General features: G+C 54.7%; 1 protein-coding gene across 4 annotated transcripts in view; it reads right to left on the bottom strand.

The window, feature by feature from the left end:
* Positions 1212-16955, bottom strand: part of CIITA (class II major histocompatibility complex transactivator) — a 55142-nt gene continuing 39398 nt past the window's right edge. For all 4 annotated transcript variants that reach the window (XM_018040957.1, XM_018040959.1, XM_018040960.1 and 1 more), the window contains 12 exons: positions 16733-16897; positions 16154-16222; positions 13565-15215; positions 12497-12655; positions 11605-11676; positions 8341-8421; positions 7724-7816; positions 6435-6521; positions 3813-3896; positions 3569-3652; positions 2452-2558; positions 1212-1918 (listed from right to left, as the gene is read on the bottom strand). In XM_018040957.1, the coding sequence (XP_017896446.1) occupies positions 2483-2558; positions 3569-3652; positions 3813-3896; positions 6435-6521; positions 7724-7816; positions 8341-8421; positions 11605-11676; positions 12497-12655; positions 13565-15215; positions 16154-16222; positions 16733-16897 (2621 nt within the window). In that variant the 3' untranslated portion in view covers positions 1212-1918; positions 2452-2482. The remainder of the gene's footprint in view (positions 1919-2451; positions 2559-3568; positions 3653-3812; positions 3897-6434; positions 6522-7723; positions 7817-8340; positions 8422-11604; positions 11677-12496; positions 12656-13564; positions 15216-16153; positions 16223-16732; positions 16898-16955) is intronic.

The following is a 16955-nucleotide window of genomic DNA, read 5'->3' as shown; positions in this document are numbered from 1 at the left end:
TCACCTGATTGAGGGGTGCTGTAGATGCCTGGATCAGAAGGAGACTGTCTTCCTGTGGTTGCACACGTTGGAGTTTCATGGAGTCCACAAAGCCCACACGTGCAGGGACACCATGAGGGGTGATGCCCCAGTACAAGGCTGGATGCCCTTAGCCCCCAGGGCCTGGGGGGCCTTCCTTCTTAGAGGGCTTCCCCTAAGGCAGAAGGCACCACCTTTCTGCCAGGACGTTCAGCCAGACAGCTGGATCAGAATCCCTCTGACACTCTTGACCCTCAACCCCTACTTGCTGGGAAGAGGGGGAGAGGCTGGGAGCCAGGCAACCAGACTGGGGCACAGGCAGTTCCCACAGCTGCCAGGAGAGAGCCAAGATGTCCCAAATCAGGGCTTCTGACTAAGCAAGCCATGCTCCAGTGAAACACACCAACCACCCTGGCAGTTCTCTATGTAGACAGCAAAGCTGCCAGGTCCCTTCCAGGCTCGCCACGGCCAGGGCCCGACGCCAGCTCAGCTAAGCAGCGACTCCCAGGATAGAGCGTGGGGCAGAGACAGAGGAAAATACTACGTAAAGCTCACAGTGCTTCGCCCTTGTTGACCACCGAGTCGTGAAGTTTCCAATGAAGGGTAGGAAGCCGTAGAGAAGATCCTTTCCCCAAAGACAGGACTGGGGCCAAAGTGGACTCTGCTGTGTGTGGATGGGTGGGTGGGGGTGGAAGGCTGGAGGGGTCTGGGCAGGGGAGGAGAGCAAGGGTCCCGGTCAACTGGCTGTAGAATATGGCAGAAGTGATGCTGTGTGATAGCCAAGGCTGGCTTATAAAAAGGACACGACTTCTCCCCGTGGTCTCCGTCTCCCCCTCCCAACTTCTCTTCCTGTTGGCATGATCACCCTTCAACCCAGCCACCAGGCGTGAGGAAGCCCCCATCTGGAGAGCCCCCCGCCCCACTTCCTTAGAGGCACCGAGGGCCCCAGTCAGCATCAGGTGCCAGGCACACGAGAGACGGAGCCTTCAGACGACCCCAGCTGACCCGGAGCGGGGCAGAGAGGTGAGCAGTCCCCGCCAAGCCCTGCCCAAAAGACAGATGCTTAAGAACAGAATAAACATCGGTGCTGTTTTAAGCCACTGCGTTTTGGGGGTGGCTTGTGATCCGTTAGTTAGCCAGAAGAGTGTGCACCCCAAATTTAGTAATCACAACATAAACACAGTACCTGCCCGTGGGATTAAGTAACAGATTTTTATGTAGTGGAAAAAAACCAACAGGAAATGGAGGCAAAAAGGCGAATGTGGTCCAGGCCATGGTCCCGCCCCTCCTCCATTAGTGTATCGTCAGCTCTGTCCCCGAGAAGGTCCAGTGCGTCTGGCCAGGCCTAGCTTTGGCCGCGGTGAAAAGAATCAGTGCAAACCAGTGAGTCCCAGAGAGAGAAGGCAGCTGCCGAGAATTTCCAGCGGTCATGCTTTGAGCAATGAACAGGCTGGATGATGCTCGCAGGCATCCTTGGAGCCGGTCCTGCTAGGAGAGCAGCCTGGAAACGTGCTTTCCCCCCGGCCACGAGGGACCCGGGCCGCCGGATATGTGGCTGCCTCACCCATCGCCCCAGCCTTGGCCACAGCTCTCTGCAGTGTCCTTTGGGGAATGCCTCAGGGCTCCTGGGTGTTCAGCAGCGGCCCCTGGGCGCCCGCCCACCTGCCAGAGCCGCGGTGGTGGCTGAGCGGGCCTGACATCCACCCCGGGAACCAAGGGGTCGGTCCGCAGAGCAGGCAGCGGGTCCTCTCCCCGGCTGGGCGGGGGCTGACCCTGAGTCACCGGGGCTGGGCACCACAATACCACGTCCCACGGGACACAGGCCAAGAAACCCGCATCCCCAAAGAACCAGGCGAGCGTCCAGCACGGTCAGTGTCCTCGGAGAGCATGCTGTGGGAGGCTGGGAGGGGGGAGATGAGGAAGCTTTAGGACAGGGCAGATCAGCACACGGCGAGAGCGTGGTCGAGCCCGGGGATGGGAGGGGGGCGGGGATGGACGAGGGGACATCCCAGGTCGGGGGGCGCACGGAAGTGAGAGGGCAGTCGCGTGCACAGAAATCGGTAGAATGAATTCCTCTGAAGACAGGGCTGGGCAACGGGGCAGCCAGAGGACTGAGATAGCAGCCGGGCTAGCTGGGGCATCCTCAGAGGAAGACCTTCCAATGCTGAGGGCTGCGAGGCATGCACGCTGACCTGCCTGTCCATCCCGGGGCCCCCAGACATGACCACAGGGGGGATCCCCAGGGCCCAAGTCCTCAGAGCCTTTAGAAGACACCCCAGCAGAGAAGGAGGCAGGGTAGGGGGTGGCAGACAGAACATGGGTCCAGGAGCGGTCCCCCAGCTCCTAGCTGCTGCCCCGCCCACCTTTTCCGGACACTGACTTCCTGGGACCCTGTCCCTGGAGCCCCCCAGGGCTCTCCCCTCCCAAGCTCACCTCAGTTCCCTTGTCCCAGCCACAGCCTGGATCATCTCAGAATGATTCGTGGGTCGAGCTGCTGCAGATGTTCCTGGACGCCAAAGGGGATGGTGGGCGTCCACATCCTGTGAGGGGGCGTGGCACACGGAGGCCAGGTCAGAGGACGGGGGGTGGTCCGGAGTCCCCAACACAAGCTGCCTCCAAATTCCACCTCCCACCCAGCTTAGTGTGGGGTCATGGGGACACCAGAAGTCTAGTGACCCCCTCTTTTTAAACTTGATTCTGCTTCAAGGAGATAGTGAAGGACAGGGAGGCCTGGCGTGCTGCACTCCCTGAGGTCGCAAAGAGTCGGACACAACTGAGTGACGGGACCACAACAACGGTCGAGAACTTGTGGTGTGATCTCAGAAAGGTTAGCCAACCTCTCTGTGCCTTCTTCACGTCTGCATAGTGAGTCTTACAAGAGCCACCCTGCTCCTCTTAGCAAGAGATGAGTGATTATGTAGACGACAGCGGTTTGAAAGATTATAAAGTACAGTATCGGACAGTGGACGTCATAGTGAGGTAATAATAAGTCTGAATCATATGAAGTTGACAGTTGTGTAGGTCAACAGTGGAGGAGGGCATAGCAACCCCCTCCAGTATTCTTGCCTGGAGAATCCTTGTGGACAGTGGAGCCTGGCAGGTTACAAAGAGTCGGACACAGCTGAGCGACTAAGCACAGCACAGCACATAGGTCAACAGATAAAAGCCATTTCGTATTGTTCTGCTTACTATATCGAGTCTTTTCGTGTACCAGACACTGTCCTAAGTATCTTGACTAATTTAAACCCCACAAAATTGCTTGGGGGTAAATATTATTATCACTCCCATTTTACAGATGAAGAAACTGAGGCCAGGGAATTCCCTGGCAGTCCAGTGGATGGGACTCAGCGCTCTCACTGTTGAGAGCCTGGGGTCAATTCCTGGTCAGAGAACTAAGATCCCCTAAGCTGAAGCAAAAATAAGAAAAGAGACTGAGGCCAGCAGGGTGACATGTCTTGTTGCCCAAGGTCACACTCTGGAGAGGGGCAGAGTGGGATTTGAGCTCAGGTGAACCCCATGCTGACCCCCCTCCACCTCGGCCAAGACTTACGCCAGTGTCTTCACCTGAGGGCACTTTCTCAGGCCAGCGGCAAGCTGCTGGGCCCCAGCGGCTGTGAACTTGTTGTACTGGACGCTGAGGAGAGAAAGCCATTGTGGATCCTGGCCCTGGGGACCATCCAGCCTCAGACCAAGGCCAGCACCACGCTCTCGACAACCAACGCTTCCCACGATGCCAGCAAGAGGCCCCCGGTCCTCCCAAGCCCTGCCCGCATGGCCCAGGCTCCCACACTCACTCCAGCACCCGGAGGGACACCATGTCTGGAAGCACATGTGCCAGGCTCTCGGCTCCCGCGTCGCAGATACAGTTATTGTACAAGCTGTGGGAGACAGAGGTCAGGCCAGGGGCCAGGGGTGCTGGGGGGTCAGGGCCTAGCGGCAGACACACCAGCTGGGACTATAGCCCCATTCGACAGAGGGGGAAACCGAATAACTTCTCCGTGGTTACTCAGTGAGTCTGGGGAAGCAGCAGGACCTAGTGGAGGTAGCTTCCTGCCAGGGACACCTCAAGTTCAAATCCCAGCTCTGCAGCTTGCTGCCTGACTTTTGGCAAGTTACTCAGCGTCCCTGTGACTCAGTTTGTGCCTCCATAAAATGGGCATGTTAGAGTAATAGTGGGGAGGAGTAAATAAGTTCGTGTTGGTAAAATACCAGAATGGTGCTCGACACGTGGAATGAACTACTTGTTAACTACGGTTATTATATCTCCCAGGGTGGCGGGGGGGGGGGGGGGGGCAGTTGTGAGGTTATATCAGTTACTGTAGTGCGCCCAGCATTGGGGATATAGCAGGGAAGAGCGAAACCCAGAGTCACTAGGCAGGCTTGGGTTTCTGTAGGGTACTCAGTCACCACCAGCAGTGTCAAAAGTAGAAACACGGGTGTCGCGGACGCCTCATTAACAAGAGTCCTTATAACCAGCCGGGTGCGGCCGCGGTTCTAATTTCAAGGCCGTGACTTTGCCTTGACCCGGCCTCAGAGCAGCACTGCGGGACCGCATGAAAAAGCGCAGGGCTACACTGCAGCAGCGGGATTCACGCCGAGCTCCGGGGACCCCTGAAGCCGTGAGTCGGCTCGCACCAGGGCAGGAACCAGGGAGAGCTTTCGCAGTCTCCTCCTGGGATGGACCTTAGAACCCAGGGGGCCCTTCCTCCCCGCCACAGGGAGAGGATTCTTCCCATATTTCACTGATGCCAAGAGGTACGTGCTCACATTTGAAAATCACTGAGATCAGGATGTGTCTGATAATCAAAGGATGTCATCGTTTAGTTAACAGTGGTTTGTCCTCTTAATGTCTTACCAATGGAAGGCATCTTAAAGTCCTTAAAATATGAGGTTTCTTTTTTTTTTTCATTTTTTGGCCATGCCATGCAGCTTGCAGGGTCTCAGTTCCCCAGTCAGGGATAGAACCTGGGCCGCAGCAGTGAAAGCCCAGAACCCACATCACCCCCACCAGCCCCACCTGCTTCTCCATTCACAGCAGAAAACCCCCAGTCTCCCTCCCGACCCTAATGAAGATCTCTCTGTATGGTCTGGCCTTCCCTGACCTCTCTCGCCTCATCTCCCCTCTGGCCCTAGTTTCTTATATCCAGCCACAGGGGCCCACCCCACTTATGGCTCTGAAGGACCCAACCCCTTTCCCACATCAGGCCCTTTGCATCTGCTATTCCCTCTTCCTGGAATGCTTTTCCCTGACAGCATCCTACAGGAGGGGGAGGGCCGCCTCTGCAGAGCTCTCCTGACCTCCCTGGTGAATTCAGTCCTCCCTGTTGTCCTCTCCCGGGCCTTTGTTAATTTCCTCCTTCCCAGCATGAATCGGCCTTTTAAATACTTCTTTTACTCATTTGCTTATTTGTTAAGCAAGGAGCTCAAAAGCAAGGCCTGTGTTGGTTTTGTTCACAGCTGTATCTCTAGTTCCTAGCACAGGTTCTGGCCCACAGTTGATATTAAAGAATCTTAGATGCCCTCACAACCCTAGGCAGTGCCAACATAGCCTATGCAAGCTGCACAGCACACAGCCTATGCAATGGCACGCGGGGACCCTGGCTGGAAGGCTAATGGACTAGAAAGACCATCAGTACCAGGTACCACCAGAGGCCAGGCTGAGTGAAAGTCGTTCAGTCGTGTCCGACTCTTTACGACCCTATGGCCTGTACAGTCCATGGAATTCTCCAGGCCAGAATACTGGAGTGGGTAGCCTTTCCCTTCTCCAGGGGATCTTCATAACTCAAGGATCGAACCCAGGTCTCCCACAGTGCAGGCGATTCTTTACCAGCAGAACCACAAGGCAAGTCCAAGGGCCAGGCAGGAAGTTAATCAAAAGCAAGATGTGCTATTCCAAGCCTCACCAGAAGGTGGCAGTGTAGGCACGGACCGGTGTCCGAGTGACAAGAGCCAGCCAAGGCTGCCTGTGCACGGTCAGCCTTCTAGAAATCACTAACCCTGAACTCCAGAAAAGGCTCAGTCCTGCCATCCCCTGGGGAAGGAGGACCAACATCTATTAAGCGCCAGAGCCAGGCACTGCACCAGGCGTTTTCTGTAGGCCATAGAGATGGTACCCGTTTTCCAGATGAGGAAACAGACGGGATGAGAAAACGACTTGCCTAGAATTTGCCCTTCCTCCGGGGACTGCTAACCCTCTTGTCCAGGGTGGTGGCATCGCCCACCTCCAGTGGGGTGTGTTCATGTTGGGTTTTAGGTCGGTGCCCCCCACTCCCCAACCCCACCAAACTGTGCAACACCAGCCCAACGGAACAGCCTGTAGCAACTGCTTCCAGGGACTTTGCGGCTGGTAACCAAGGGGCTCTCTGCCCACCCCCAGCCCACCAGCTCAGCACCTGACAGATGCGGACCCCACTCACCTCAGCCTGAGGAGGGAGGCGGCCAGCGCGGGCAGAGCCTCGGCCAGCTTGCAGGCACCCACGTCGGTGATGTTGTTCTGGGACAAGCTGCAGGAGCACAACAAGAGGGAGGGCTCAGCGCCAAACCTGAAAGCCCCTTCCCACCAGCACCATCGCCCAGGCTTGGGCAGAGCTGGGGACCTCCGCTTCCTCACAGGGCGGCCCAGGGCAGCAAACGCAAGACAGTCCACCTGGATGGGAGCCGTGGGTGCTGAACTGTGTGAGGGGCACTATGGGTAAACTGGACCAGTAAAAGGATGCAGGCACATGCTGAGGCTGAGCGGGATGCTGGGGTGAGGATGCGGGTGAGAGAGACTGCACTCCTCCCACACCTGTTCTATGAGTTTATAGCATCCCTTCTTTTCCCCCTGGACCACTTTTCAGGACTGTCATTACATGAGGGTTCACATTATTTGTTTGAGCTCCTCGAGGTGAGGGGTCGGGTCTGTTTTGTTCATTACTGTAAATGTGTGCCTAGAGCTGTGCAAAGTTCATAGGAGGTGCTCAGAAGATACCTAAGTGGGGAAGCAAACGTAGGAGACAGAGATGGGGGGAGGAATCAGGGAAGGAAAGGAGGAAGGAAGGAAGATGGGAGTGGAACCTAGCTCACTCACATTATCTCCTTAAACACTCTAAATTGCCTAAGAAGTCTCAGTGTCCCTCCACCAGGGAAGTCCCTAATTGGTTCTGGTGAATTCTGTGGCTTCCCTGATCATGGTTGTGGAGTAGAGTGTGCATGAAGTTTAACGATCCCTTTAGGTTCAGTAAAAAATCATGCTGACGCTCCTGCCTCATATCCATCTCCTACTCCCCCAAACCCAGAACAGCTTTTTTAAAATCAAAATCTACTATTTTACTATCAGTGTTTTACTGATAAATCCTAACCTAGCTCCCACCCTCAGTCTAACTTTCTCTCATTAGACCTTGCTTACACTCATTACTGCACACTTCCCAGTTATGACGCCTGTTTCTTGGTTTGTTGTGTCCCCTCCCTAGAAGATCTCTGAGGCCAGGGACTTTGCTTTGCTTAAAGCTGAGTCTCCAGGGCATTGAACTGTGTCTGCATATAATAGGTGCTTCCTACATATTTGCTGATTAAATGAATAAATGATTAGTAATTCTACTAAATGAATGAATGAATGACTAAATGCATGACTAAACAGATGGATGATTGAATGGAGGAGGGAACGAAAGGAAAGGCGGAACTCTGGGGACAAATGCAGCAGGAAGGGCAAGCCCAGCCCACTCACTTGAGTGTCTCCAGGGCCTTCAGCTGAGGGAAGGTGGCTGAGAGCTGGGCAACACCCTCGTCCCCGATCTTGTTCTCGCTCAGCGAGTCCAGGCTGCAGGTAGGATCAGATGGGGGTGCATCAGCCAGCACCCCAGAGGCCACCTGACTCTCCCCCACCCTTCAACCCAGCAGCAGCCTCCCCCGATCTCCCCACCCCTGGGCACACCACGGCCAGATGCAGCTGAGCTCCGAGAATATGAGAGTGTCTGCATCTCCTGGGAGCACCAGGCGGCCAATCACCGAACAAGGCTCTGACCTCCCCACAGATCTGAATCTGTTTTCCTTCCTGGGAGCCCCATGAGCTGGGGCAAGTTCCCCAACCTCTTGAGACCTGAACTGTACAACTGTGATCACATTCCTCACCCCTACATCCCCCGTGGAGTTGCTGGGAGCAGCACAAGAGGGGAAAAGTGTCTCAAAGGTCACAAAAGGATTCAACGTCTTTTTATTGTTTCCATCTCTCATCCCTTCCCTGCAGTGGGGGCATCCGGTCACTCACACCAGCCACACTAAGGAAGCAGGGAGAAGAGGACAGACAGGGCCAGGGTTTGGAGAAACTCCAGGGTTTATACTCACTCCAGATGCTGAAGGGAAGTAAAGGCCTCGAGGATCTTCACCAGTTTAGGAAAAACCTGTGGGCCCAAGACAGGGCCCAGCCTAAGAGGCAAATAGCAGAGTCAAGACCCTGAAACAGCCATGGCCCCACTATTCGACCCCACAGAAGGCAGGCCCACCTGAGACCTTACCCCCTCCCTGCCCCACCTGGGGAGACCCCAGTCCTTTCTACTTCAGGCAGATTTCACAAAACCCACTCAAGAGGCCTGCTGGGCTCCCAGCTGGGGGCTCCCCAGCCTTCATCTCCACATGGGGAGCCAGGTCTCACCCCTGCCATTATCCATGTGCACCCTTATCCCACCCTGGCCTGGGGAAATGGTTCCCAAATGCTGGCCTGAGGACCCACCTCCAGCCCTGAGAAAGACGTCTTACATATTTTCCATTGCTATTTCATAACAAACAGAACCATTTCTTGAGCACTTTTTATATGCCAAGAACATGCCGGGTTCATCAGCCAGATCCCATTTAATCCTCACAATGACTCTGAATTTAGGAGCCCTTCTTAGTCCCATTTTACAGATGGGGAAACCAAGACACAGAGAGGTTAACTAACTCACGTAAGGCCACACAGCCTGGATGGACATTTAGAACAGACTTCAAGGGAATGAGAAAAATAAAGATGACAAAGGGTTTTCTCTCTTTTTCTTAATATGGTTAAAGTACTCAAGGTAAAGAACCATCTTTTATTCTGAAATTAAATCCTTTGAACTTTTTTGACATCATAATGTTTTATTTTTTATAAAATTATGGTGCCATCAGTGGTTATTTCACTTGTTTGAATGAACATACCTGATATAAATGAAAAGATGGTAACTTCACAGAGTCACTGAAATTCACTTTGAAATATTCTCAATCTTTGAAACCCTAAAGTCTGGGCATCATCAGCCTTAATGAAAGGTCACGAGATGGGAATCAGAAATCTGACTTGAATCTGGGCTGGCTTCCCTGGTGGCTCAGATGGTAAAGAATGTGCCTGCAATGCAGGAGACCTGGGTTCCATCCCGGCTCAGGAAGATCCCCTGGAGAAGGAAATGGCAACCCACTCCAGTATTCTTGCCTGGAGAATTCCATGGACAGAGGAGCCTGGTGGGCCACAGTCCATGGGGTCGCAAAGAGTTGGAGATGACTGAGTGACTAACACTTTTCACTTAGCTTCTCTGGGATCTTTTGGACAAATCCCTTCACCTCTGAGTCTCAGTCTTCTCAAATTGAGTCCCAGTCTTAGAAGGTTTTTTAAAAGATTAAGGAATTCATTTACTAAATATTGATTGCTTGCCTGTTGGGTGCCAGGCCCATCAAACCTGGCAACGCAGATCGCCGTGAACAAAGCAGACAAAAGTCAAAGCCCTCGTGGAGCTAACATACCAAGAGGCAAGACGGATAATCAGACGGCAAACTGGTAAACTGGTAAACTGGTAAACTGGTAAACTGTCTGGTACGGGAGATTATAAGTGATACAGAGAAAAGTCCAGCGCAAGCGGGGCAGAACTGTACGTTCAAATATGGGAGACAGAAAAGGCCTCTCTCAGGGATTTCCGTGGTGGTCCAGTGGTTAAGCCTGCACCTGGCAGTGTAGGGGATGGAGGTTCAGTCCCTGGTGGGGGATCTAAGATCCCACACGCCATGGAGAAATGAAGTCTGCGTGTCACAACTAGAGAGCTCATACATCGCAAGGAAAAATCCCGCGTGACGCAACAAAGATCCTTTGGGCTGCAACTGAGATCTAGGAAAGCCAAATATAATAAGTAAATGAAATTTTTTTAAGTTTTTTTTTTTTTTTAAGAAAAGATCTCTCTTGCTGAAAACCGGAAGAAAGTGTGGGCATGGGCCATTCAGACACCTGGGGAAAAGCGTCCTGGGCAGAAGGCACAGCCAGTGCAAAGGCCCAGGGGTTGGACCAGACCTAGTGAGGTTGAAAACCATCAAGAAGATACACGTGGCTGCAGAGGACAGGAGGCAAGGCTGAAGAGATAAAGGGGGCCTGGATCGGGAGAAGCGTCCACCGGCACAGCCCCTGCTGGGCTCTGAGTGGCTGAGCGTCCTCCTCTATAGGCAGGTGAGATCGACAGGGCACTGGACACGGTAGCTGCCAGTCACACGCCCAAAATAGTCCCTCCCTCCCTTCCTTCCTTCCTCAGAACTTCTCGGGGCTTCTGGCCTGCAGGTGGCTAGCCTCCGGGTTCTGGACTGTGTTCTACCCCACGGCTGCTGCTCCCCAGAGCACACTTCCGACTTCGAGCTAGGGGCTTTTGAAGCTGAAAATAATTCAAAGCCAGAATGGGTCGTTGGTACTTGTTTTCATATGTTTCCTCTTTTCAGCAACACTTTTTTTTTTTTTTTAACCTCTACACAAATTTGGCATCTTGTCTCTCTCTGTTCAAAAGAAGAAATGCTTGGCTTTTTCTGGAGGGCCAGGGGAGCAATGATCAGGAGGAGCAGGCAGCTTGTGGGTGCCCCATCAAGGACCCTGGGCAAGTTACTTAATCTCCCTAGGCCTCAGTTTCCTCATCTGTAAAATGGGGGCAATAATGACTATCTCCCAGCTCTTAAAATTAATGAGATTACATACAAAAGGCACTGAGTACACTGTAGGTGCTTAATAATTCCTTCATAATCATCAGATGATTTAAAATCCCTAACAAGGTCCAACTATGAATTTAGCTTTTTCCTGCATTGGAGCAAGAGCCAGCCAGGCTGATCTGACATTTGTGACTCTGGACAAACAATTTATACCCTCTAAGGCCTCAGTGTTTGCTTCTGTACAATGGGGAGATAATAACAATTTCTCTACCCAGCATGGTTCATTCCTATTCCTTTGCCTAGCTTCAGTGCTTCAATCACCTCCTCCAGGAAGCCCCCTAAGTCTGAGTCTCATAGCCCTTGAGTTTCCAGCCACTAATCACAGCAGCAGGTGGTAATTGTACACTGGACAGCAAGCTGATTGAGAACAGCAGCCTTGGCCATAGGAGTAGATCTGTTGAATGAGTGGATGCGAATGAGCATCTTCACCAGCAAATGGGCCAGTTAGCTTCACCCGTGAGACCCTCCAGGACTAGCCTGGACTGGCCATGCCCCAGCTGCTGGAAGCTGGTTTCCAGAGTGGCGGGGGAGGATGAGAGGATAAGAATAATCCTGAGGGCTGATCTGCATTCTGGTGGCACCAGCCCAGATAACGCTGGAGGAGAAACCTCTTGGGAACCCGAGACGATCCACCCCTCAGCTTACGCAAACTCCAGCTTCTTTAAGTCTCGGATAGCAGGGAGCTCCCCAGCTGCTGCTTCAGAGGAGCTTCTTGTCCTGGAGAGAACGGGCAACGTCAGTGGAGAGCTGGCACTGTACCGTCACTGAGCCCCTTCCTCTGTGTCTTAGTGCCCCAGTTCCCAGAATTCCCTGGAAGGACAGCCTTCCTCAGGCTTCTGTTGTCCCCTTAATAAAAAGAAAAGAATCTCCAAAAAGGATATTGTTAAGGCATCACTGTGAGTTTCACACAAAAGGGCCTTAGAGGAGGCATTACCCACATCCACCCCAGAGAGAGCACAGTAGGTGCTCAAACAATGCATGATGAAGCAAGGAGGGATTGACACCTATCCTGCAGTCATGTCTCCTCCACCGTCTCAACCTTAGACCTCTGCCATCTATAAAATGGGGACACTGGTCCTGGCTGCCTGGAAAGGTGGCCCTGGTGTCACTTGTTTGACTGGGTGAACACTTAGCAGGAGAGAATATTCCCTTGGCTGTATTTATTAATTTTTAAAGAAAAATTTGGTTGCACCTCGCAGCACATGGGGCCTTAGGTCCCTGGCCAGGGATCAAACCCATGCCCCCTGCACCGGAAGGCAGAGTCCTAACCCCCAGATCACCAAGCGAGTCCCTGAAAGTGTGTCCTTAGATTTAGCTGGGAAAGAAGTCGGTCCATGAAGGCAAGTTCGGAAGTAGACACAGTGATGGGTCCTGGGGTTTCTGCCTGGGTGGCGACCGCAGTGAGAGATTCTAGATGGTCATTGCCCAGGGATGGAGAGGGGCATGGGAGGTTCCCCCAAAAGAGGAGGCACTGGAAGTGCCCATGATACTAAGTCCTGTGTGGCCTGGACCACCGCCCATGTCCCCTCCCCCTCACCTCTGGATCTGCACGAGATTGCCAAGGTCTTCCACATCTTTCATGGACTTGGCCTTGAAAGGCTCAATGGTGAACTTCTCCTCCACCGCCCGGAGTAGCTTGGCCTCCCCACACTGCTGCAGGGACTCCCACAGCTCCACAGTGTCACTCAATGCAGCCCTGTGAAGGAAGGGCCTCAGACCCGGGCACAGTGACCAGGCTAGACCATAATGGGGGAGGGGGAGCAGCTCCATGAAGGAACCTCCTACCTGTTCAGATACTTTCCTTCCTCAACACAACCCCTACTTCCTCTAGAGAGTCTTGCATGACCACTCAAGCCCTTATCACTTCTTCCATTTACTCAACTCTCCCAATGGTTTTATTTCCCTTTTTGCTTTGGCTACCAGGAAGCTCAGTGGAAAATTCTCAGTTGAATGACAATATTGTTGACTTTACAGCATGGGTGAATTATGCTTAGGGGGAAGGTGGAAGAGATTCTCTGGTGATTAAATGATCAAACAGATCACTGAAGGATTTAGATTCCTTAATTTAAGGAATTTTTACTTCATCCTGAGGGAGGTAGGGTGCCTCTGAAAGATTGGAAGCAAGGATGGAATATGATCAGATGCAATTTCTAGGGAGCCTGTGCTGATGGTGGAATATAACGTGGAGTGGAACAGGAGAATGGAGGCAGGGAAGTTGAGGGAGGCTATGGCCTTAATCCCACCATGACAAAATGGTGGCTTGATGGGGTTTCCATCTCCAAGGCATGGAGAGAAGAAAGTGAACTCAAACCCAGATCACTTAGATTCTAGACGTGGCCCAGTGCCTGGCTTAAGGCCGGTCTTCACATTCTGGTTGAAAGAATGATGCTGTCCTTCCCTGGCTGTGTGACCTCAGGCAAGCTACTGTCCCCCTCTGAGGTTCGGCTTCCTCATCTTAAAAAAAAGGATGGAATCACGTCTCCCCTCATCTGGCTGCCATTCATTCTAAATGAGACCCCCCATGGAGTCAGCACTGGGCACAGCACCTAGATGCACTGTAGGCGCCCAAGGCCAAGGAGCCCCCTCTCCTGCCCCCGGCCCCCACCTGAAACGGGTGACACAGCTGAGTCCCACGAGGCTCCCCAGGCCAGAAGGGTCGATGCCAGTGCTGCGGAGGTCCAGGGAAAAGTCTTGGCCCGCCGCCTCCAGGGCGCTGCCCAGCACGTGGGTGTCGGGAGGTGTGAGCCGCGTGCCCAGGAAGGAGAGGCGGGCTGGGAGCCCCTGCAGCACGTGCTGCCAGACCCCGGGGTCCAGTGCCTCGTGGGCACAGTGCAGCAGCTCCAGCAGCCGCCCTGCCCGCAGCGTCCCGGGCTGCAGACGCTTCAGGTACCTCGTGAGCACCTTCTGCTTCCTGTCCACCGATGTGGAGGCCGCCGGCCCTGCCAGGGCCCCCAGGCAGCTGGCACGAGGCTGGAAGACCAGTCCGACCAAGAAGCGCGGCACACCCTCCAGCCAGTTGTCATAGGGCCGCTTCTTCCTCGGGGTCAAGGCCAGATACTGCGGCAGCTCCTTGTCCTTGATTTCGCCGCTCAGAGCCAGCCACACGGCCCCCAGGAAGCACTGCAGGAGGAAGCTAGAGAAGGCCAGCTCCGTCTCTGGGGCCCCCGGGGTGGGCCGCAACCAGCCTTGGGCCACAGCCCAGGCCCTCGCCTCCGCCGACGGGAAGCAGCCTGCCTTCAGGCCCCTCTGGTGCGCACGGCCCAGCTCCCAGGCCAGCCTGGCCAGTCCTGCCAGAGCCCCCGGGGGGCCATCGCGGGCTGCTGGGCCTAGCAGGCCCACATAGAGGCCCGTGAGCGTGGAGGGCAGCTGGGCTTCATCACCCCGCTGCAGGAGGGCCTCTGTGAGCTGGCACACGGCCTGGCACACGGTGGGGCTGTGGCTATGGCTCAGGAGGAACGGCTGGGCCCGCAGGAGTGCCAGGGCCCTCTCTTGGTGCTCGGCGGTCCCCTCCGACTCAAAGTAATGCTTCACGTAGGTCTCAGCCTGCTGGGCCGAGAAGCCAGCCACCTCGAACAGGGCATCCGCCTTGCTCAGGCTCTGGGCCAGGCGGCCCCGGGGCCAGGCCGTGAGCAGCAGGGTGCAGCCCCGCAGCAGCTTGCGCTGGAGGAGGCCAGCCAGCAGCCCCCGGAGGGAGCGGGGCTCTGCCGACCCGGGGCCCCCTGTGCTGTGTAGGGAGCCGTCGTGGGCTTCCAGCTCCTCGAAGCCATCTAGGACCAGCAGGATGCGGTTGGGCTTCCTTGCGATGTAACTGAGGACCTCGTCGTTCACCGGCAGCGGCTGCGGGCCCAGGGAGGACAGCAGATCCTGCAGGCGGTAGGAGGTCCCCAGACGGTCCAAACGGTGGCAGGGGACCCAGAAGACAAAGTCGTACTGGGGCAGCTGGCCGTGGGCCCAGGCCTGGCTCACGGCCCGGGCCCAGTGACTCTTCCCATGTCCCGCTTTGCCCAGCACAGCGATCACCCGCGTCTCTCGGGGCTGCTGGCGGTCGCTGGCAGCCAGCAGCACCTCGGCCAGACCCCCTCGGGCCGGCTGCCGCTCTGCCCAGTCCAGGGTAGCCAGCTCTCTCTCCTGGCTCTTCCCGCTGCTCTTCTCCAGCCTCACCCTCACCAGGTCCATCTCCACCACGGTGCCTTCTGGGCCGGTGGGCTGGGCCAGGTACTTGTCCCGTAGCGACTGGTAAAACTGCTCCACGCTCTCTGCGCAGGTCAAAGGGTGTGTGGGGTTGGGGGAGGGGAGGATGCTCGCGGCAGGACTGGCCTCTGTAAGGCCAGCCCGGCCCCCGTCACTAGCTTCTTCGTCCATTCGTCTCAGCCTTCCCTAAGCGCTTTCTTGATTAGCGGCCTCACTCCGTTATCCAGACACTCATTCATTCCTTCTTACACCCAGTCATGCCCTCATCTCACTTGATCATCTATCCACTGCTTTCACTCACTAGCCTTCATTGTTTCTTAACTTGTCATTTTATATTGGGGTCTAGCCGATCAATGATATTGCGATAGTTTCAGGCGCCCAGCAAAACAACTCAGCCAGACATGTACATGGATCCATTCTCCCCAGACTCCCCTATTGAAGTTGTCACATAACATTGAGCAAGACCCTGTGCCAGACGGCAGGACCTTGTTGCTTTTATTCTCCACCGTAGGGAGGCCATGGGGGGAGGCGTGTTAAGAGCTAAGATAGCGGAATCCATGAATCTGGTCCAACTTTTTACTGTTCTCTTGAGCATGTGAGGCACCCCACTATGCTTCAGTTTCCTTACCTGTAAAACGGGGGTCATACTAGGGTTGTTGGTGACTTGACTATGTCTCATGTGCCTGTAAGCGTATCTGGGACAGAGTCCGACTCAGCCGTCTGGCCGTTCTGTAAGCTGCCCTTTTATTTCTACCCTCTCACACTCCTCACCCACTCTTGCCTTCACCCACCCTCTCAGTCACCCACCCTTCCCTCCTGCATTCTCCCAGCTTTGCAAACAAGAAAATGTTGACACGTAGCATGGGCTCATGGGGGACAGGTCCTCAGTAAACACTTCTCCAAGTGTAGGCGCAGCTGGTGGAATGAATGACGGGATGATGGTGGGACCAAATGAGCACGTGAATGAATGAGCCCGCAAGGAAGGGACCCTGCCACCACTCACCAGGCCACTTGGGAAGTTTGCTGGAGGCCCCGCCAGCTGCTGGGCATTTGGTGGGGGACATCTCATCCTCTGGAGGGGAAGAAGCTGGTGTTAGAGTTAGGGTGAGGGGCACCCCAGGGACCTCCCTCCTTCTGCGTCATCAGTCCCTTGAGTATGCTAAGAGCAGAGCTGACATGGGCTGAGTGTCCCCAGGTGGTGACCTGAGGCTGTATCCTACTCAAAGATGTCTTTCTTTGGCCGGCTCTACTTTTAAAATTTTCACCAGTGTTTCAGAAATCACAATACGTATGCTAAAATCAAGATCTCCAGGTTCTGCTGGCAATTCAGATCAGGCTGCCTTGAGCCTGTTTTCCTGCCGTGTAACAAGCTCCTGAGATTTGACATGGATTCTCCTGTTGTTCCCCTCGCCCACCCTCCCATGCACCCACCTCCCAGGACACCCTGTCCTGTTTTGCACAAACACAACTTGCCAGTCCCTGCAGGCAGCTCTGTGAGTGGATCTCGTTGTCTGAGGCAATTTCTTCCCCAGAACCTTTAGTTCTGTTTCCAGTAACTCTCAGAGGTCAAGCTGATTCTTACCTGTCAGGTTTGCACGGGAGGTCAGGGCTGGTTCGGGCATGCTGGGGAGGTCAGCTGCAGACGGGGCAAAGGGGCTGGTGGAGCCAGGCCGGTCTGGGGACTTGGGAAGGCTCTGGACAGCAGGCCCGCTGGACGGGGGTGTTTGCCTGGCCGGGGGCATCTCACCTACAGGAGATGGGAAAGGAGTATAGAATCAGCTAGGAGCCCACTTGGGTCACCCCTT

This window comes from Capra hircus, chromosome 25 (assembly GCF_001704415.2).
Source record: "Capra hircus breed San Clemente chromosome 25, ASM170441v1, whole genome shotgun sequence".
Taxonomy (NCBI): Eukaryota; Metazoa; Chordata; class Mammalia; order Artiodactyla; family Bovidae; genus Capra; species Capra hircus.
This window is presented reverse-complemented; position numbering and strand designations above follow the sequence as displayed.